General features: G+C 40.1%; 1 protein-coding gene and 1 long non-coding RNA gene across 2 annotated transcripts in view; one reads left to right on the forward strand and one right to left on the reverse strand.

The window, feature by feature from the left end:
- LEKR1 (leucine, glutamate and lysine rich 1) overlaps positions 1 to 6834 on the reverse strand; it is a 205846-nt gene extending 199012 nt beyond the window's left edge. The window contains exon 1 of the mRNA XM_032258228.1: positions 6762 to 6834. Within this exon, the coding sequence (XP_032114119.1) occupies positions 6762 to 6809 (48 nt within the window). The 5' untranslated portion in view covers positions 6810 to 6834. The remainder of the gene's footprint in view (positions 1 to 6761) is intronic.
- A 6079-nt stretch (positions 6835 to 12913) lies between these two features.
- On the forward strand, positions 12914 to 16790 carry LOC116536477. Its single transcript, XR_004262660.1, has 2 exons — positions 12914 to 12959; positions 14415 to 16790. It is a non-coding gene; the product is annotated as an uncharacterized LOC116536477 (long non-coding RNA).
- The last annotated feature ends 6728 nt before the right edge of the window (positions 16791 to 23518 follow it).

The raw sequence follows: 23518 nt of genomic DNA on the forward strand, positions 1-23518 counted from the left end.
TTTATCTCATTGTGTGTATTTGTACATATGGAGAGAATTCCCTAAATAAATTGCTGATGAAAGTCCAGGAGGTTCTACTAGTTTGTCTGGTTGGTCACATTCTGTGAGCCATGAAGAAAGTTCCACAGGTCTAACTCAGGGTGACTATCCACTCTTCCATGTTGCTCAGAGATCACCCGTTGAAACTCCAGGTTGGAAACCATCCCACCTCACTTTGAGTAGATCAAAAACAACACGGGCCAACAGAGGCAAGTTTAAGCCTTGCCAGGTCAATACTTGGAGGCTAAGTGAGGTGACTGGTGTCTGTGTTTTGTCATGTGTATTTTCCTCTGTCTGGAATAAAAAATGTCATTTTGGTTCCCCCATGTAGCGTGACTACATCTTGCAAAACTGAGAGGCTTTTGACTATGATTCCACAAACCTGGAAACCTGGCATACTGGCAAAAGGGTAAGAACTTGCTGGCCTCCCTCTGGTCAAACTGTTTTGAGTCAATGGTAAAAATCACTGTCTCCTTTGCAAGGTCTGATTAATGGGGAAAAGGGTTTGTGTGATAGTCTGAGGTTACAGCAAATCTGGTGTACTTTGTGCTATGAATATTCATATTGTTTGACTCCTTTCCTCTCAGTTTTTATCTTTATGTGTCTTCTGTCATGGAGAGGGGCACCATAGGACAGAATAAGGGCCTAGGATCCCTACAAGCCCACTGCTCAAGCTGGCCCTGTAGGCTGGTCAGTTACAAACTTTGCTGCGGGTCCCTGAAACAAAAACTGGATGAGGTTTCCCTCTCATCTTGTTTTGTCTTTGGGAGTTTGACTTTATGACCATGTAGAGGGACACTCTCAGTCTCCACCATCCAAAAGGCAGGAATTTTGGGGTTCATGTCAGGCAGCCAGTCTGAGAGGACCAGGTATCTGAGATGAGTCAGGACATTCTTCATCCCCAATGTGTCAAGCCTTTGGGTGAGTTTTGTCTTTAAAGATCCCATTTCTACTGGGCTTTCATCATCTTTTGTTATCTTAAGCCCATTTCTGAGCTCTCCATTCTGAATTCTTGGGGACCATGGAAATGTCTCCTCTATTCCCTAAGAGTATCTCTTCCTTATATGATAAAATCCTGGAACATTAACATCTGGGCTTTTAAAAGACTCAGATTATGTCACTATTGAAACTAAGTATACCATTTTTTAAAGGAATTTTAGAAATCTTTTATTCTCCACAACTAAAAAAAAAAGTTTTTAGAAAGGATGAATAATGTCATAAGTAGCTTCAAGAAATTCTCTTGAGCAGTTACAATCCTTTGCAAGCTTGAAAATGACTGTCCCAGACTCCTTCTGGGAAGAGCAGTGGCAGCTGCCCTATGCTATAGCTCAGTAGCTAAGGTTTTACCCTTTTACAGCAGCAGTCTGGGTTCAATAGCTGGCTTTGAGAATGAGTCCTTTCTGTTTGGATACTTGTGGTACTTTTGCCATTTTTTTATTCTTTTCTTCTCCATAGACAGCTTCTGATTTCCTGTCTTGAATTTTCTTTTCTCTGAGCTACCTCAGGGGCTACTCTAGATACTGTAAAAATGCTTGCCATCTCTTTGGAGATACCACATGCATCCATGGATAAGTCACAAGCTTAGTTACAGACTTACTGGCTTCACTTAGGAGAAGACATTGAGGGGAAAAAAGTTTCAAAGCTAGAGGCTGTTTGTCAGAGTGTAGTAATAAAAGATTAAAAAGGATTTAACAAAGCTCTATGGTTAAAAGTTGGATTAATTAAAAGTTGATAATCCACACTATACATATATTTTATGCTTTTTCTCTTCTTGGATCTTGTTTTTTTGAGAAAAATGATTTTTTTCTTCTTGGTTGGCTGGATTGTTTCTCCATTTACTTCTTTTTGCCATCTTCAATGTCTACATGAGAGAACCTAATGTAATTTCTGACAACCCGGCATTCCTTAGGAGAAACAGAGGTGGTACCAAGGCCTCAGTAAGTGTTCTAAACCTTTGATATTTGACAAACCTTCCAAAATCAAAATCTCAAGTTCTAAGCTCAGTCCTTTAGACTTCATTAATTATTTAAATGTTAGGTCCCCTGAAGTCTAAATGAGACATCTGGCTTATTTGGCATGCTGAAATCACAGAGTGAGCACTGTCAAGTATGAATTGGTATTTGGCTTTCTTTGGCTTTTATTTATATGAATGTGTTGTTAGTATGTATTCCAGAATTGTGCAAGATTCCTGTAACTCCAATATTATTTAGTATATGTTATCAGTAATAATAATTGTTATATTAAATTGCATACCACAAAAATAACCCAATTTCCTTGTTAATTGAGTCTTAAATCATAGCTGGTCTAAGCCTCCTGTCATTCATGATTATTATTATTATTATTTTTTTTTTTTTGAGACGGAGTTTTGCTCTTGTTACCCAGGCTGGAGTGCAATGGCGCGATCTCGGCTGACCGCAACCTCCGCCTCCTGGGTTCAGGCAATTCTCCTGCCTCAGCCTCCTGAGTAGCTGGGATTACAGGCACGCGCCACCATGCCCAGATAATTTTTTGCAGTTTTAGTAGAGACGGGGTTTCACTGTGTTGACCAGGATGGTCTCGATCTCTTGACCTCGTGATCCACCCGCCTTGGCCTCCCAAAGTGCTGGGATTACAGGCGTGAGCCACCGCGCCAGGCCCATTCACAATTATTTTTACTTCGATTAATTTCAAAGGGTGATTTTATAATCAGTTATGGGACTCTGACAGGTGCTCTTGAATGCAGATTTCTGATATCTTTAAAGATTGTGCCATTAATATACAATGAAACACTTCTAGGACTCTCAGGAACAGCTGATCAAACAGAACAGGAATTAACTGTATGAGATGAACTAAGAGAATAATGAAATAATCTTTCTATGACTATTTACTTTAAATGTTTCTGATCCTTTTTGTTTTTCAGGGTCAAAAAATCAACTTTTCTTTTGAGCTGTTTATAGCTTTTAACAATTGAGTGAAGCATATTTCTAATCAGCAAACTTTGGAGCATATTTCTATCTACTTGATTTCTCCAGAATTTTGAAACTAATTGTTAAGTATTCTTAGCTTATGGCAATAATATTAAAAAAAAAAAATCTGGTTTTTTTGTTTTTTTGTTTTGTTTTGTTTTGTTTTGTTTTGTTTGCAACAGGATACAACTGGAGGCACTGATTATGTGACTGGAAATGGCATGGTTTCAGCCTGCTTTGAGCAACTGAGGTTGACTTATAGAGCTGATAACAGCCCCTTGGAAATACTGGTCTCATACTTTGTCCTTTCCAGGGCTCTTAACCTGTAGTAAGTAAAGTGTGTCACTTTCTGACAGACAAGGAACCACGAGTTATAGTGGGTTCTCAAGAAAAGAGAAATTCACCCAATTCATACAGGTGGCTGCAGGCACAGATGAATCCCTGGCTGAGCTAGAGACTGTTAAAAGGTCTAATCTGGGACTCCTTATGAAATAAATTCCAGCAAAGCCAATTTTTTTTTAAAGAAACCTATGTGGCAAATAACTATTCTTGCTGTATTTTATGCAAATAATCACACCAAATATAATGGGACTGGATCTTATTCTGCAAATAAATTGGTCCTACTATGATTTGTGTTTGGTAGAAATGGGGAACTAGAGAAAGAAAAATTGTTTCAGGAAAAATTGCAGTACAACTGTTATTAGATTCCAGCCTTGTTCACTGTGTTTGTGTCTCTGCTAATGACCCCGTATCTGATTGATTGATTCTTGGGGTCATTCAACTGCATCCCTTAAGGCTTCAGGTCAGTTCTACAGGGATTTCTGAAGTGAAGACTTTCCCTCCTTATGTTGGGGTTAATTATTTGTCTTATCATCCACCTGTTCACTTCAGTGCTATATGAAATCTGTGGATTAAGAGCACCAATGTTTTGTTATGCAGACCTTGGAACCTCAATCTGGTACACATGAATACATATCAACAATTACAAGACAGTTTCACTCTTCTTATCCTGAGGGCAACTCCCGGCCCAACTCTGCCCCTATGAGCAGGAAGAAGTTAGAGTGGCTGTCAACCTTTTTCCATCTCCATAGCCCACCGATTAAGAATAAAGTATGATGAAATCCAAAGGAGGGTGACTGAAACTGCCTTTGCAAAAACTGTAACAGTGAGAAAATTCTGACCTAACCAACTCAGTCTTGCCTTTAACCTCCAAACTGCCCTTGGTCATTTGATATGGTTTGGCTGTGCCCCCACCCAAATCTCATCTTGAGCTGTAGTTCCCACAATTCCCACATCATGGGCGGGACCCAGTGGGAGGTAACTGAATCATGGTAAATGATAAAATAGACTAGTATCTACATACATTTTATCATGCTGTTCTCATGATAGTGAATAAGTCTCATGAAATCTGATGGTTTTATAAAGGGGAATTCCCCTGCACAAGCTTTCATGTAAGATGTTCCTTGCTCTTCTGCCATGATTATGAGGCCTCCCCAGCCATGTGGAACTACGACTCAGTTAAACTTCTTTCCTTTATAAATTACCCAGTCTCAGGTATGTTTTTATTAGCAGCATGAGAACAAACTAAATCGTTTTTGTAAAACTAATAAAAGCCAACATGTTAGGAGGATGAGAGGGGTCTGAATTCTCCTAAGATGTAGGTGTAAATGACTATGAGCCATTATTCCAGTGGATTGCAGCTTCCCTAATTACTCAGGTAATTAACATCACTATCATAGAACCTACAATTGGCCTTTTGAGGCGTTTTTTCAGGCTTTCTCATTTCTGATGACTGATGTCCCACCTGGACTCCGTTTCACATGGGGACCATTTTCTACACCCCTATTACTCCATCCCCAATCAATCAGCAGCTCCCATGCCCTAGCCCCCTGTCTGCCAAACTATCCTTGAAAATCCCTACCCTGCAAATTGTCAGAGATTGATTTCAGTAATAACTCCATCTGTCACATGCCAGAGTGGCCTCATATCAATTAAACTTTCTTTACTGCAAAAACAAACAAAAAATAAAAATAAAAAAAGAAACCAAAACCCCCTTTATTCTCCAGTGACAACTTGTCTGCTGCCTCTTGTCTGCTGCCTCTTGGTCAGCAAAAGATCCTTCTCCTGTTATCTTGACTTCATTTTTAAGCCAAGCCTCTTTCAAAAATTATCAAACCATCCTTTGCTGGCATTAAACTATCCAGCTTTAGATCTTTCATCTTTTCTTTTTTTAAGTTTCCATATAATGATTTTGCTTATTTTTTTCCTCTCTCTCTCTGTGGCTTAAAATCCAAACTCCTTCTGACAGCATCTAAGATCCTCCAACACCTGGCTGTATCCTAGATTTCCTACTCCATTTCCAGCCTCCACATTGCCTCCAAACACTAACATCCCAGACTTTTCATCACTCTCTGCTCACTCTGTGGAATGATTTTGCTTTTCCTTGAATCATATTAGTCTATAGGTATGTCTTTCTTATAGCAATTCTATACTCACATAAAAGCTATATTTTCATTGTAAGAGATTTTACAAGAAGTACAAGACTTTTGCACCTGTTGGCATATCTGTAGCTACAACATCACAATTTCCCCCCCATATATACACACACATACACACACACACACACACACACACACACACACACACATATACACATAGCAAGCAATTCAACTTTTTCTTTTTAATGTCATGACTTTTCTCTGCTTCTTGAAAGTACTTCCAGCATCAGTAGTGCCATGCTAAATGTGTCCTCTGGTGTTATCCAAGGCTTATGAAATTGCACTAAACATGATAAAAAACACATGAGGACTTCAAGATCACTTTTTCCTGAAGGGAGGAACTGCTCACATGGCTATGATTGTCAAACAGTGTTTTAAGCAGATAATCACAACACTTGAGTTCACTGCGAAAACAACAGGAGGTGGCTACAAAATTATTACATTAGTATATACTATAGTTAATTTTATGTAGTTACAATTTAATACTGCATCATTGCGTTTATTTACATATCTTGACTACAAATAGCACCATGGTGACTGTTAAGTGTCTGTGTGCATAAGTTTTGATAAATTTTAACTTTTTGTAATAGATTTATGCATATTTTATGGTAATAAATGATAGACTAGTATCTACATACATTTTATACATTCATGACATGCCTTTTCCTTAATTTTTTCAACATTTCCAGGCTACTTAGTTCGTCTGTGAGTTTTTTCAAACCACTGCAGAACTTCAAAACATTTTCCAATATATTTATTTTTAAAACCCACATATAAGTGGACCCACACAATTTAATCCCATGTTGTTCAATGGTCAACTGCATAAAACAGGGTTTAAAACAGTGCTTGGCAAAGAGTAAGTACTGAGAATTAATGCAGGTGAAATTGTAATAGAGGCTTAGAAATTCAGAACCCTAAAAACTTACACACATGAACATTTCTGACATGTGTGTAACGTAGGTGAAACTATAATAGAAGCTTAGAAATCTAGCACCATAAAAACTTACACATGGCCCTTCTTTTCACTAGGGCTTGACAACCACCTGGTCAAATATTGTACTGGAATTAGATATACGTCTTCTTCCATATCAGCAAAATTCTTTGTACAGAATTGAATTCTACAATTCTGCTCACTATGATTATAATTATTACCTCTCCCATTCCACCAATTCATTCAGATCCTATGACCAAAATTAATGAATTAACTCCTCTAGGTTTTAGAATTATCTAACTGCTAAATGCTCCCACTGTTAGGCTGTAGCAACACAATATATCATACCTTCTGGATTTCTTCAGGCAAAGCATGCATGGGAGTGTGACGATCCATAATTTCCCCAAATACAGTGAGCGAGCTTTGAAGAAAAAAAAAAAATCTAAGAACATTGATGACAACAGTCAGAACAGAAATAATGTAGAGAACATTCAAATTCAGATGCTTTATAAATTCTTAGAAGTATTTGGGGATGAATGGTGATAACTGTTTCAATAGATGCTTATTTCATCAGCTCAATGTTAGAAGGTACAATTAGGGTTTTCTCCATTAGTTATTGGGCCAATAAAATGGGAGAGAACTATAGAGACTGCTAAGTTAGAAATCTTTTCTCTTTTGTCAGAACTTTAAAGTTTAATAGTAATTTTTGTTGTGATTTACTACTATTTTTCAAATACATAATAACTAAAATTTTAAATACATATTTATTTCGGGATATTTTTAAAACCAATTTTTCTGAAATGCCACTAGAAAAAGTATAAAACATAGTATTTTAGTTCAGCAGATGAAAAAAGCAATTGTGGCATGAATGCTGGATTAAATAATGAAGCACAGAAAAAGAACATTTAGAGTTACCAGATTAAATATGATATGCAGGCACTGAATAGAAAAGTGGTCAAAACAGAAGAAGCCAAGTGCCAATTTTATCTAAGATGGACATTTACTTAATTTTATGCAGATGTTTTACTTTTAACAGATTTTCTTTTTCTAATAAAAACCATTCAATGTAAAAGTCAGTCACTACTTTCATAAAGCCACAAAGGATAAATGGAGGAGCATTTTGGGTTCCTTTTTTTAATCCTTCCCAAATATGGAAACAGTCTAGTTTCATGAGTGAAGGCTGTTTATACATATCTAAGGAGTCAGGGGAAGGGGGAAGGCAATGGCAGCAAAGTCAGGTAATGCAGGCACAATTCCATAGCAGGGAAAAACCTTTGAGGACCATGAGTTAAGGACAAGAGCAGTCTCTTGCCACATGACTACGACGATCAAGAAAGAAAAATATCTTATGTTTCAGATGGGAGTTGGGAGTTAGTGAAGGCTTCCTGAGGTTTTTTACATTTAGTCAGGGCAAGATTTTGACAAGAGAGACTGGAGAAGGCAAGTACTTTATCAGAGAGAGCAACCCCAGCCATACAGCAAGGTAGCAGGAAAACGGTAGTTGACAAAAAGTCCTATCGTGGCATTATTTTTGAAAATGGTGCAACCACTGGTAGAAGAGGAGATTCCTCGTCCCCTGCGTTAGCACCAAGACTCATTTCAGTGAGTTGCTGTTCAAAACCAAAAACTAATGAGCTTTATGTCTCCCCACATAAAACATAATATGACATGTGTGGTAAAGTTAACTGAGGTCTGCAACAGAGGTACCATTAACCATGTCAACATAGGCTCAAACGTAATCTTATGTTTAGCAGATCATCATAATCATGTGGCAAGAGCCCAGAAGGCTCATTATTCTCATTTCTGTCATTTAACGGTGGAACTGTCATCAGTAAAATAAAACAGTAACTTCAACTCTATTGGGAGTAGAATTTTCCAAAAAATTACCAGGTAAACATCCTTTTAATGTTTCACCGGTAAAATTATCTGAGAGCGCAGATCTAAATGACAATATAAACAAAGCACCAGTAGAACAGTTTTTGTTTAGCGTCTACAATGTGTGTGAATCTATTCCAACTTGATGGCCTCACCATAAGAAGGTGAGGAACTGGTAGGTTCTGATTATTTGGGGAAAATTAAAAACAAAATATCCTGCCAACCCAGAAAATGCTCCACAATGCAGAAAGACAATTTTATTAGTAATGAGGCATTCAACTAGACTTTGATGAACATCATAGCTAATCTACTAATGAAGTTACAAAGAAGGAAATCCCACTTTTCTTTATACAGTCAAGGAGACACAATCCATTACACACACATTCTCAAGAAAATTGGTAACTAGTCCTCATATAAGAGGGCTTAATATAGTGTTCTATACATTCTTTTATATTTCCTCTTTAATTCACGTGGTAATTGGGGTAACCACCTGTGTTAGCTAACGGTTTTCCTCCCAATGCATAGCTCTGTAACAAAGCAGGTGTTTACAATTAGGAATAATGCATCTAGGTTAAACTTCCAAAGTGACAAGGAGATTGGGGCCCTATCTTCTTTGATGCTTACATTTTAAAAGAAATGGCTTCCAGCCCCTCAAGAAAAGCCTTCCTCGGTCTTTAAAAAGATTTGCATACATATTAAATAGAGGAAGCATTCACAAACACTAAGTTTCTCAAGAAAAAGAAAGCAACAGGGAAAATTCTGGCAACAGGGAAAATTCGTGATTTTTAAATTTAGTCTTAGTTTTGAGTGTGTTATCAAACAAGTCCCTTTAATTCTTTCTCATTACATGTGTGTGGACTGCCCTTTGGTAAGAAGTGCAGTGATGTAGCTGCGGCTATGTGCGTGTTTGTGAACCTGCTTTCTAACAAGATTACTGAAAAGACATTTTTAAAAATGCAGACACGTGCTTGTTCATTTCCAATTCCCTTTCTCACACTAGTGTCACGTTAGGCCATTAACTGACGTTCAGCTTTCAAGCCTTACGTAAAGAACCATTCCCTTGGGGTGAATCACCCCCAACGAGCAGGTCAGGGGCAGAAGACGGGAGTTCACGTCCCAAGACTTCCCTGAAGCGGCGGGATCTTCCACACAGAAACCAACCGCAAGGCCAGACAAAACTGCTGTAACGGCCTTCAAATTTGTCCCTTTCTAACCCCGTTCCCCTGGAGCTGCCGTGAGGAGGAGAGTGCGGGGGTTAGGAGGCAGAGCCGCGCGTTCCCCAGGACTGGGAGGAAGGGGGACCGAGCCTTGGCCCCGCGGGCTGGCGGAGGCCAAGAAGGGGCCGCAGAGGAGCGTGGCGACTGAGTCCAGGCCCAAGGCCTCGCGCCCTCGCTGGGGCGCCGCGGCTCAGCTTTCTGGCCGTCTCCCCGGGTGCGAGCACGCCTCCACTCGGGAACTGCATTTCGGCAGACTGTGTCATCACAGGCTGAGGAAAACCATCGTCTCTCACCTCGACTTTGACTACAACGGGTGTGAAATGGCTTTCCCGATCTCCCGGACGACGGTGCCACACGTCGGCTTGACGTCAGGGCGCGGTGACGTCACGGCCCACGCCAGTCGTCAACGCTTCCGTGCACCGCCCAGGGCCTCACGCACCGGGCGGAAGTGTGAAAACTGGTGGCGGGGCTAGGAAGGCTGGGGCTGGGAAAGCTGGGCTAATCTTAGGCGGAGTGTTGTGAGAGGGAGGGAGAGAAGGGGATCGAGGGATGAGGCGGGCGAGGGGGCTTGATAACGGCTGCTGACATGGAGGGAGCCGTCCCAGCCTCGTGCGGGTGGGGGGGATGGAGAGAGGCACTGCCAGGAGTCGGGGGCACCCCAGGCTCTGGGCCTGTGTGACCGACACAGCAGTGAGCAGTTACTGTTCTTGAGCGGAGGAAAAAGAGATGCCTGTGGAGGTGCCTGTAGAGGTCATGGGAAGTTCTGGTCTCAGTCGTTGCAGCGAGGGCAAATTAATTGGGAAGGCTTTGGTGACATTTCCATTCTAGTCCAAAGTAGTGAAGAGTCAGGGCTTAGTTCAAAAAGTATTTTGAGACCTCCTAGTCTACACTTTATTTATTGCAGGCTGCTCACCCTTACACGTGACTAAATTCCCTTTATTCATGCATTCATTCATAAAACAAGTATTTATCGATCTACTACGCGACAAGCAGAGCAGCTTACTGAGATAGGGTGATACTCTGTGACTGATGAAGGCAGGAGCAGCCATTGGTATAATCAGCAGGTGACTCATTCGTAGTTCAGATCTTGCCTTTCTGAGGATTATATAAGGTCCAAGTACAGCTCTTTCAAGAACCAAAGAAAATGCTAATGGCTGTCTAGCAGACAAAGAGCAGACAAAGACTGGTTTAGTATTGATAAAATAAGATCAGGTAAATACAAAGAAAATTAATTGAACCTAGAGAAGTGATTAAATGATCAAGAACAGTACTGGTACACCAGTTAAACTGATTATTGATAGCTATTAATGACACCATGAAGTATTGAACACTTTAGTGCCTTGTTCCTTGGCACTAAAAAGTCTAGGAGACAGGCCTATCTTGTACACTTGACCTGAGTGATATTTTTGCCCCAATGCCTACCCTTGATTTTCTGTTTCCACTCCCTCAAAGAGGATTACTTATCTGGGAAAAAAATAAGCAATAACTGAAGGAAGAAAAGGATTAAGGGGGCTAGAGGACAGTCAACCAAGTGTTCACCTACAAAATGCTTATGAGAAGCAGAAAGAACTTTCAGAGCTATTCATCCTCATCATATTTATCTGAGGGACAGTGAAGGTAGGACTGCTCTCGTTTTGTAATAATGGAAGTTTGGATATAGGACACCAAAACTGATACCTATCTGGGACAGGAATTTGCACAACTAATGCAAGATCACTCTGTTCTGAGGCTACTTTTGCTAGTAGTATTACTATCAGCAGTAATACTATTTATTGAGTACTTTGTGTATATGACAAGGAAAGGCAACACTTTAAGGATGGGAGAAAATCCAGCTCAAAAGCTGAAGTTCACTCTGTGGTTTAATTTCATCTGTGTTTATTTGTCTACATATTGTCTTTGAGACCAATTTCCTTTCCATTGTAAATTTCCCTTAGACCTGCACTGTCCAGTAAGGTGGCCTCATGTAACTAATTTCGTTAAAATTAAGTAAGTTTAAAAATTTCATTGCTATATTGATTTTAAGTGCTCAGTGGTCATGTAAGTACTGTGTGATATAGCATAGATATAGAATATTTTCATTATCCTGGAAAGTTGGGCTGGGCATGGTGGTTCATGCCTATAATCCCAGAGCTTTGGGAGGCCAAGGCAGGAGGATCCTTGAAGCCAGGAGTTTGAGACCAGCCTGGGCAATATAGTGAGACTCAGTCGCTATAAAAAAAATAAGTCTGGTGTGGTAACACACACCCGTAGTCTTAGAAAGGCCTAGGCTAGAGGATCACTTGAGCCCAGGAATTTGAGGCTACAGTGAGCTATGATCTGGCCACTGCACTCCAGCCGAGGTGACAGAGCCAGACCCTGTCTCTTAAAAAAAGAAAACAAAGAAAAAGGAAAGTTGGAAAGCAGTAGACCCCAGTAAGAAATTCCAGGGATAAGAGTTAAATTATGAAGAATAACATTTTTTAAAAGGTGTTATTCCTGAAAGAACATAGTACAAAGGAAGTATTGTGACAGGATGTTACAAAATAGGTTAAAAAAAAAAAAAAGCCACGAATCCTGTGCCCTGTGTTGGTGTTTTGTCTTGGTCTTTCTTCAGGTTTCTCACTTGCCCTCCCTAATCCTTCTTCCTGCCCCATTACTGTCCATACTAGAACTGAAGTACAATTTAAAATAATTCCATCATTGGGCATATTGAATAAAGTTTTAGGTTATCCTGTTAATTTTTAATTGAGCTAATTTTCACTTTTTACTGTGACTTTTAAAAATTATCCAGTAATAGCCAAATTAAGTTGCTTTTAACTTATTTTTATGATCCTTTATTCCCCCCCCCACCCCGTATGTCAGTGACCCCCAGGGAAGGAAATGCTCTCTAGTTTTTGGAATAGAGACTGTGTAAAGAGACTAACCTAGGGCTTTCTACATGGTCTGCAGAACTTTGTTTTGGATCCAGTGTCTGTGCTTTTGTTACTGTTGTGACTTTACATAAAATATGTATCCAGCAGGGAGCTGTCTTTCTTCTTATACATTTTGAAAAGTAGTTTATGCTCCTTCCTTTCTTTCCTCTTCCCTTCATGAAAAGCATGTAGAAGAGGTATGTTGACTGCAATTCTGATAAAAAATGTAGGAAGTCTACTCAAGATTGCTAATGTTAAAGTGAGTTTAAAACTGTACAAAGGGAGCATGGCAAAATTACAGTTAGCTCCAACTTTATTTTCATCCTGCACAGCAGAACACAGTACAACTCTGTCCGCTCAAAAATGGGAATAAAATAGTTACAAAGAGGCCTCCCAGGTTGGAAGCAACCACAGCTTTCACTGCTATTTCTGGGTTCCATCCACTGCAAGTACAGAAAACAAAAAACCCTAACAATTTTGAAAAGCTAATATTTATTGGGCTCTTTCTATTTGCCAAGCACTTCATACACAATGTCTCATCCAGTTGGAGAACCCTTACAAATGTAAGTCAGATCCTACTTTTGTTTATTTTGACACAAAAAATGGAAATGGCTGAGGGCATGGCCTAACATGTGAGCACAGAAGTGTACTTGGACTGAATATGAGTATAAGAGGAAGCACTTGGGCCTCACATACAGTTAACTCTGCCAGCCAGCCAGTACCCAGGGGCCATCAGCCTATAGTGGATTCGCAACGTGAATATCCAAAAAGTATTTAATTCTGTAAACCTAACTTTGTCTTATACTTACTGTGTTCATGACTTTTCTGACGTCGCTTCCAGTTTTCAAAGACGGTCAGCTACAAGGAACCACTTGGCTTTGTTTTACTTACCCCAACACATTTTGTTCCTACCGAGATGTGGATTGAATTTTCTTTCTTAATAATGTTTTATGTTTGTTAAAACTGTTATCAACATTATTAACATTGAAAGTTTTAAACTGCCTTAAAAAGCTACTTTGCATATTTTGAACCACGAATAACTCTAGTCTGGAGGTGGCTTAGACCACAAAATACTATTTGTGGGTTTAAGCTCTGTATCTTTTAAATCCATCATATGTACAGTGTAAACTTGAGTACCTAATAAAATAAATGTCACAATGTTTAAATAGCATTTCTCTTTAGCAGTAAAATGCTTTGTCATCTGTGCAGTAATAAATTGTGTGCTGAATTCTTTTTAGCCCTGAGAATATGATTATTGAACAAAATTTCCAATGAGTCAAGTCAGGCCTTTAAATGATAAAGATCCTTAAATATAAACAGTAAGTCAAGTACTACAGCAAAAGCTTCGATTATTGTAAATGTGTTTCCTGTGGCAAGTTCACTACTGATAAGAGCTTTTTATCCAAAACTGTACTATGTGCCAAATACAACTTAATATTTATTACATGAATATGTTTTTGAAAACAAAAAGAATAGGCCAGGCACTGTGGCTCATTCCTGTAATCCCAGTACTTTGGGAGGTCAAGATAAGCAGATCACCTGAGGTCAGGAGTTCGAAAACAGCCTGGCCAACATGGTAAAACCTCGTCTTTACTAAAAATACAAAAAATTAGCCAAGCATGGTGGCAGGCACCTGTAATCCCACCTACTCTGGAGGCTGAGGCACGAGAATCACTTGAACCCAGGCAGCAGAGGTTGGCAATGGGCCGAGATCCCACTACGGCACTCCAGCCTGGGCAACAGAACGAGAATTCATCTCAATTAAAAAGAAAAAAAAAAGAATAAAGTTCTAATGGCACTAACTTAACACTCTTGTAATGAATTTGATGCTCAAAAACATGGTACTTAAAGAGACCATTTTATAATGTATATTCATCAAATTCCTTTTATAAACTCAGTATCCAATAAATGGTGACTGAGAATTGATAACTGCCTTATGTATTTAAAAACAACTTTTGTAGTTTATTATTTGCTTGCTTAGTGAAATTATTGCTTCTTTGTTTCTGAAATCTTCATAGGATTCTCATGAAGAGTCTAAGAATCCAACTCCCATTTGTTTTGATAAGTGATTGGCAAAAGTGATTTCATTCTTCCTTTGTAAAGATGAAGTTCATGTTTCTATACCTATTATTTTAGGTAGCCACTGAATTTACAGGAAACAAAGTATAAAAATTTTTCTGTCACTTTGTTCTACCTCCAATAATGGTGTTTTTAATGCTGTTAAATAAGGAGTTCTGAATCATCCTAAAGATATTTTCTTAGGAACTACTGATATCAAATATCAAGATTTTATGAGCTCTATCAAACACATGAAAAATATTCAAATAATTATAGTAGCCCTGGTTTGCAATGATGTAGAGCAATTAGCCATCTTAAACACTGTTCTTAGGGTGAAAAACTAGAACATTTATGATGTTTTAAACCCTTTATAAAATGTTCAAAACTGTTACAGGTGACACATGATCCTCCTTTTTCCTTTTGTTCAGTTCAGGCCTCTGTACTGCCCCCTTCTGTCTTATCCCCAAGCACACATGAATCAGCCCAAGTCCAGAAGTGAGTTCAGATTCGATCTGTTCTCTTAGTCCCTTCCCCTTTACCATTGATTAAATCAGGAATGGGTCTATGATCCAATTATGACCAGAAGTTCCATTCCAAGAGATGTTTGCTGGAAGCTTTAAGAAAATTATTTCTTACGAGCGTATATACTCAGTGTTCACCACAGTCTTATAATGTTTAAAAATAGGAAATACTAAAATGAGAAATACATTGATTTACTCAAACAAGAGTGTGAAGCTGTTAGAAATGAAGATGTGGTTCTTTGCTGATGTAGTAGAATGTCCCAATAGATTGTTCTGGGAAAAAGGCAAGTTAAAAATAGTGTTATAAATACTAAAAAACAAAACAAAACAAAACCCCACAGTATTTTAAATAGCATTCTAAATGTACAATTTGTTATTTCTATAACTATATATCTCTTCTCATAGAATTAGAAGAGGTAAACAATCAAGTTTCAGGAAAGCAGGAACCACTACTACTTTGAGAACTTCAGATATGGATTGTGGAATTCAAGAAAACCATAAAAAGGCTCAGCCCTTTGTATCTACCACTTAATGAAAGTTGGTTACATTCTCTTTTATTGTTGGTATTCTCCGGACATGACAGAGCAGTGGTGGCTGATGGTCCAATTTTGTCACCAAAAGGAACTGGAGAGAAGGCTTGTATTCCCACCCTCCAGTTAAAAAAATGCCAGGAAATGACTTTCTTTGGCACACCTTGAATGATATACAATCTCTTTAACCAAATTACTGGGGCCATGAGGAGTCAGGTACTGTTCATAATAGGCTCAGCTTGAGTCAGGTATATGCCTCTAAACCAACTGTGGGGACCAAGTAGGCAAGGCCACACACAATGACACCTCCCTTTCTAACTACATTCTAGAAGAGTAAAGGCAGATGCAGAATCCAGGTAGGAAGGATAGGCAGTTCTGTCCCAGAAGGAAGTTAAGCGTGCTGGGCAGATTAGGAAAAAAAAAAAAAAAAAAATCGCACATATCCTTAAGTGAGAATCAGAGTCAGCTGGGAGAACATTTTAAAATTAAACAGTGAATCTTGCTTTCTTTTCCCACAGGTGGTAAAGTTGAGATGAGAATATGTATTTTTGAGAAAGCTGCTTAGGAGTTTATTGTCTATTCTAACCCCTAGAGAATCTCTTTCCTTTAATGTTACATAGAAAATAAACTAGCATGGAGTTTCCCAAGCTTGCAGTTGACTGGGTGCTTTTGTGTTAAATTGTCATGGTGTTAACATTTTTTGTTTTGCCCTTTAAACTTGATTTATCTGCAAATCTACAAACATTTGAATTATGTAAATAGGTATCTGTACGGGAAAAACACTTTTTGCTCATATGATCTTGAGAAAGAACTTAGATTCTGGCGCCTTAAAACGTGGCACCTTTTTAAAAAGTCCTTGGGGCTTTTGAGTCACCATATAAATGAGGTCTCTCAACTTAGTATGCCAGGGAGATCAGTCATGTCTGATTTTAAAATAAAACGCTGCAAAGAAAGCTTCTGGGAGGAATGAGAGCATGCCCCAAATCACTACTCTGTAATTAGTCTTTGAGCAGAGTGGACAGAAATTTCGTCCCAAAGCCACCGTCTTTGCTCTGCTTCCGTTCTCTGTAAGCATGTCACACGAACCACACTTGTACGCCATGCATCCCAGTTTAAAGCTTTCCTTGGGAAGTTTCCCTAGCTTTATTGCTTATGGAAAGAGCAGCTCTGGCTCCCAATTCGTTTAATACATCCTGTCCGAGAGCGTTTTATTACTGAATGTTATCCACGTTCTGATAACAAGGGGACGCTGTGTCCTCCACCGGTGAACTCACTCCGCGTTCCAGAAATATAGCGTGACTGCCCTCCCCGCCGGTGTTGTGAAAGTGGAAGCCGGGCGCCGCCCTCCAGCACCTGCGCCTCCAGCCCGGCAACGGCCGCGGGGAGCACGAAGTGCGTGCGACCGCAGCCCGGCAGGTCACGCAACCCCAAGCGGCCGCGCCGCCTGCGTGCCTGCAACCCGCCGGCCCCGCCCCCGCCGATTGCTTCCGCCGCTTTCCTGCACGCTCGGGCTTCCTGGTGCCCCGAAGCCTGCCTCGCGTGCCGACCTCGCTGCGTAATCCGGCGAGGAATCCCAGATTCAGCCCAGCCCCCGACGCCCTCTACCAACGTTAGCCTGAGCAGGTGATGCCCTCATTTTAACGCCGAGAAGTGTCCGTCTCCGATATACAGCAAACACCTCAGGCTGCGAAACGTGGGAGAAGGGGACAGCGGGCGAGGAGTCGGCATGGCCCCTGGGCCCCTCTCGGCCCCGTTGGCGCCTGCTCTCTGCCCGCTCCGTCTGGCGACCCCGGCCCGGCTGCGAAAGCAGCAAGGTGGCCTTCCACATTGCCTGGATTTCGCAGGCAGGGGCGGGGGCGGCCCAGCCAGGGCTAGGAGAGCTGGGAAGAGGTCCCCGGCGAGTGACCTTCGCGAAGCTGCCTCACCCCGCCTGCCTGGAGCCGGGAGCCCGGCGTGCACTGACGCCCGGGGCGCGCGGGGGGCGACTTTCATTGCCGGGCTGCTGACCCGAGCGACCCGGCGTCGCCTCTAGAGGTGCGCCGGCGGGCAGTGAGGGGCAGGGCTCGCTGAGGCTGAAAGGAGCGAGGGCTGGCGCTGTGTAGGTTAGATTCTTTGTTGACGTCTGGCAGCCGTCTTTTGAAGAAAGAGAAAGGGGCCATTATTGCAAGTAGGGTGGGCTTCATCGTGGGCCTCGAAGGATCAGAGGTGGGCGAGCCGGCTGTCAGAGCCCCTCTCACGCCACGCCGCGTGCAGGCGAGGGAACGCGCGTGTCGTGACGACCGGCGATGAGATCAGTTTGAATAACCACAGCGTAAGGGCTGAGAAATGCAGCCAGTCACGCAGCCGCTGCCTCGGCCGGGCGCCGGCTCTGCTCGGGTGGCCGCAGCCGTCCAGTGCACAGCTACAGCAGAAGGAGCTGGGGGTGGATCAGCCTCTTCCAGACGGTCGCTGGTGGGGGCGTCAGAACTATTTCAAGAGGTGGGGAGCCAGAAGAGAAAACAATACAAAATGCAACTTGCATGGTTAGGAGGCTAAATTCTATGAGCAAATCGGCTTTCGAGAAGCACACTGAAAATCACTCTGTAAACGGTTGTCTCTTACACTTTGCCCAGTAGATAACTGTAAAAATCACTCTAACACGGAATTCAAAGGTCATTCAAATGTGCCTTCAATTTGTTTATATTACTTCATTTAACAGGCAGTACACACGGCTTGCATATGCGTGCATGAAATTTAATTTATGCAGTCAAGTCTGGAAGCATGGTTTGGCAAGAGGAATAATTGTGAATTCAGTAAGAGTCAGGGTACAAACAGATTACTTAAAAGGACAAATGAACTGAGAAAAAAAATAAGTCCATGAGGAAACTATTACATTCATCTTTTCATGGTCTTGAACATCTTGTACCAACTCAACATTAAGACCCAGCGGAAATTTCTAATTAGACACAGAAAACACACATATTAGCCGTGCGGGCAAGCATCAAAAAAGCCTCATGTTAGAGACAGACATACGAATAACATCTATAATGTAAGAGCATAGATCTTTTAAAATTCTGTGTTGCAGTCATTTCCTTAGTATACATTTGGCTCACTGATAGATATGTTACTATAAAACAAATAAGATTAATCACCAGGTACAGAAAAAGGTTTTGCTGTGAATTTAAAATTTGTATCCAATTTTTTTTTTTTTTTTCTTGAGACAAGGTCTCTGGTTGCTCAGGCTGGAGTGCTGTGGTGGCACCCTTTATTTCCCAGGCTCAAGCGGTCCTGTCACCTCAGCTTTTCCAGTAGCTGGGACCACAGGTGCGCCACCACGCTGGGCTAATTTTTTTTTTTTTAAAGAGGTAAGGTCTCCCTATGTTGCCTGGGCAGGTCTCGAACTCCCAGGCTCAAGCCGTCCTCCCACTTGGGATTCCCAAAGTGCTGGGATTTACAGGCATGAGCCATCGTGCCGGGACCAGAATTTTTCTTTTTAAACATGTTCATGTGTGTAATGTGAGTTTAGTGGGAAATAAGGAGCCAATCCTTAGTACCTAGAAAACTGCATCAAATTAATATTATGAATGATGAAAGGAATTAATTAATGTGTGGGCAGTACTCTAATGGTTAGAGCTGTGAACTAAAGTGTCATGAATGAGTAGTGCCAGCCCTGCCACTGACTCATGTGTGACCCTGGTGTGTTAGAAGTAATGCTTACATCATACCTACCTTGCCAGAAGTATGGAGGGAGCTATTCCTTACTACAGGTGCTTCAGGATCCTTAGAGGAGGGTGATACTTCAACTATTATAGAGTAATACACCACTGTTATGACAACCTACATGTAAAATTACAAAAGTGTAATTTACATACAATACTGGCACCATTTTTTTTCATTTGTATATACTCTATCAAGTACTAAAATACAGTATAGAAGGCTGCATCTTTATAAAATATTTGGCTTATAGAATCTTCATCGTCATTGGACCAATATTTCATGATGTGCAATGGAAGTTTTAAATAATCAATGGTACTATACTTAACTAATAATATGCATATATAATTAATAATGATATAGTTATTAGTAAGGTGTATAATACTATAATAATAATATACCATTATATAAATACTATTACAGTAATATTTGTAGTGATGGTATTTTCTGAGAGTGGAGACCTCTGGTGTATGAAGTGCCTAGGAGAAAACTAACTTTTGGTGACTTTCTTAACTTGATGCATGGAATCTTGAAGATAAGGGACATTTTTGGTGTAATTTTCTATTGCTGAGTGAATGAAAGTCCAGAGATGTAATCACAGTCCCATTGTATATCAGACATTGGTCTAGGTGTTGGAGACACAGCAGAGAACAGACCAAACTGATTACTTAATGTTTAAATGTTTTTTGGTCTCTATTTAAATGCAGATTACCTTAGAAATAGTAATGCACTGTGCACATCTTTGTGTAAACCCTTTCCTGTTCTAAGCTCTTGGTAGAGGGTCCTTCAGAGGGTCAGAAAAGTAATGACAGAGGGGCTTTCTGGAAAGAGAATTGAAGGCAGAACAGTGGTAGGCAGTTTTAACTGGAATCAAAAGGCAGATACCAGTCTTTCATCAAGCTTTCCTGTTTAGAAAATGGCTATACAAAAGCATATAATACTTTACTTTCCATCATTCTCCTCATTAAAGTTGGCCTCATGTTTCTTAATTATCTCTGCTCTCATATTAAGTCTATAGGTGTCATTTTTATCAGGGTCATAGGCACTTGTGCAGTTTGCTGACTGCATGGTGGTGCCTGTGGAGGAGGCAGGTAGGCATTAAACTCCAGACCAAGCTTTATGTGCCAACACAGATGTTTTGCATCCTCGTAAGTTAGGGGCATCTTGAATAAAAGCACGATGAGGCCACAGTAGCTGTCTTTGTTCTTTAGAGTTCTCAGGCATCTAAGTCCTACCTACCCTTTGGCATATATTTTCCTGTTGTATTTAATAGCATTGCTCTGCTCTGAGTTGCAAGATAGGGAACACTGCAGGGTGAGGAGAAGCCAAGGCTGAAGGAGAAGTGAACCACCCCTATCAGCTTCCAAGATGTCTAATTAATAACTAGATAAATGAAGACTACCTAAGGCATGACGATGCTGTGTGAAATGTTTTGCAGCAAAAAAGAAAGCAAAGCAATGATAGACAGCAACCTGCCTTTTCAATTTTAACAGACAGGAAGAACTGTCAGCTCACAACAAATTGCCTCAGTCTTGCATTGCAACTGGAGAACATGATACAGTCAGACAGCGTGGCTCAACCTTTTGGCCGAGCCCATTTGTAGGATTTGATATCAGATGATTTGATATAAGATATATGTCATGCCGAACCCTGGGGATGGCCTTGAGATTAAAGTGTTTTCCCCTCCCTGTTGCCAACTTCTCTGTGATCTGTTGACATTACATCATGTGGCAAACAATGAGTGGTAGAGACTGGAGACTGCCGTGTCAGGGTGTAGTGACCTGATTAGTCCAAACACCTGCAGGGGAGACGTGCAAATAGATGAGCCCCAACAGGACCTGAAGAACCATGTGGTTTTGAAATTCTGGGTGGATGGGCCACACCCTGCATACACCTTAAATCTCCTGGCACTTTGAAAGTACAATTATTGCTCAACAACTCTAGGTTAATTAGATCTTTATATGATGTGATTATCATAAATGTAACATTAAATGTAACTTTTAAAAATGTACAAATGTGTGCATAATATAAATGTATAAAACAAATTTGCAATTAATGTCTTATAAGGGCACAAAATGATCGAGATGGATTAACACCTTAAAAAATGCAATCTATTCCTAGCAATAGTTAAGCAGTTTGTTTTGTAGCCTAACACATAGGTCTAAAGAAAATGAAACATATGAAGTTTCATTTTCATATGAACTCTGCATTATGCAGCTTGTCATTTCACTTAAGGTTCCTATGGGATTTTTAAATTATTGAATGATCGTTATTTACAAAAGGCTTTTGAGAGTGTTGCTTTTACTTTTATGTGGTTTCAAGGTGGGGAGACAGATTAAAGATGTTAAGTAAAATATTCCATAAATGCTCTATCTACCAAAAATAAGAGAATTAATCCATTTGTGGAACCTTACTTATAGAAGACACTTGGTAAACATAATTTATTACTCTAAACTAATTAATATAATTCCCCACCCTGAAACAATAAATGTAGCATGCAATATATTGTTCCCTGTTTGAGGACAGATACTGCTGCTTGTTAATATTTGCATTGCTCGTACTACCCAATAAGTGATGATGGTTGAATGAATCAATTAATGAATGAGTATGAGAGAAAATCCATAAGAACTAACCTCCCATTCTAATCCCTAGGCCCTCCCTGTTTCTCTTCCTGAATGCCTTTCCAGATTATTGATGCTTTGCATGAGCAGTAAGGAAAAAGGAAGCAATCCAGATGGGAGCGTAGCTGTGGTCAGATGTCTCTGAAATGAACAAAGTATTTGCAGATGTTTCAACAAGTGGAGGGGTTGGGCTGAGTCTAGGCCACAGGAAACAACTTATACACCTTGGGGCTACTACAATAAAGGTATCATCACTCACCAGCACAGAATTCACAGAATTCTGTTGGAAACTTGAAAAGGCACTCAGGGTTGGAATGCTGCATGAATCCAGACTTGCCTCAGGAATGCCACAAGTGATCAGAACTAAGTATAGAAATTAATGTGATTTGTAAAAATAGCAATAAGGATCATGGTTATCTGGGAATCAAATCCTTTAATCACCTTAGACAGAACTAATGAAACTAGAAGAAACCATCACTGATTGTGAGAGTCTCCTTCTAAATTAGTTGGCCTTTGGCTTTTAGAGAGCAAAGTTCAAATTCCAGTTCCTGTCTGACAGGAAAATAAGTCAGACACAAAGTAGATAGTCTTTTAGACTCCAAACTGAAACAGCAGGGCATAAAGGAGGTCTGAATCTTGAAGAACCTTTGCTTTCAGAGTTGCTGAGTTCAGTATTGCTAATGCAGTATTTTTCATTGTTGGTAAATATGTTCAGATATAAACAAAAATTTTATATTTCCTAATGAAAAAATTATAAATTCTACTCTTCTGTGCATGCCCTGTTTTGAAGCATGAGCATGTTAACTTTCCAGCTGCGTAGTGGATAATGGGGCCCATGTTTTCAGGTCCCAATTGCTTAATATGATAATAAGACACAAAAGCATCTTAAAAAGTGATCTGGGCTAGACTAGCTTTGTGCTCTGGTTATATTACTGTTTGAGTCCGTTTTCTCATCTCTGATGTGGTAACAGTTGGAGAATGGATTTGCTTTTTGGCTCAATGGACAAGAAAAGGATTATTTTCTAAAATAATTGTCTGAATGTTTGGCAACATTGAATATAAATTTTCCCTAAAACCCTAAACTTTTAAAATGAAAAGACCATAGAGCAACTTACCTATGGACACTTTACTTATAGGGATTAGCTTTTTATCTCCCCAAAATGAAAGTTTTCTTTTTAAGTTATAAGAAATGAAAGAAAATGCTAACACTGTCACTAATATTGATCAGCATATTTGGGGGATAGCAAAAAAAGTAGTTAACCCTAACATTATTGGAGAATATACATATGTTGCTATTCTACTTCAATTGCCTTTTCTGAATATTGGAATTCAGTATACAAAAATTAAATGTCAATGTTGGCAGCAAATCCTTTTGTCTTTTTTTTTAATGATACTTTAAGTTCTGGGCTACATGTACAGAATGTGCAGGTTTGTTACATAGGTATATACGTGCCATGGTGGTTGGCTACAACCATTACCCCGTCATCTACATTAGATATTTCTCCTAATGCTATCTCTCCCCTAGTCCCTCAACCCCCCAACAGGCCCTGGTGTGTGATATTCTGCTCCCTGTGTCCATGTGTTCTCATTGTTCAATTCCCACTTATAAGTGAGAACATGTTCCTTTTGTCTTTTTTAAAAAAAACAGAAAAAATTGCAGAGGTGTATCAGACTCACTGAGTCTCTCTATTATAAAATC

This window comes from Sapajus apella, unplaced genomic scaffold (assembly GCF_009761245.1).
Source record: "Sapajus apella isolate SASKATOON/1434 unplaced genomic scaffold, GSC_monkey_1.0 scaffold4, whole genome shotgun sequence".
In the NCBI taxonomy this organism is placed as follows: domain Eukaryota; kingdom Metazoa; phylum Chordata; class Mammalia; order Primates; family Cebidae; genus Sapajus; species Sapajus apella.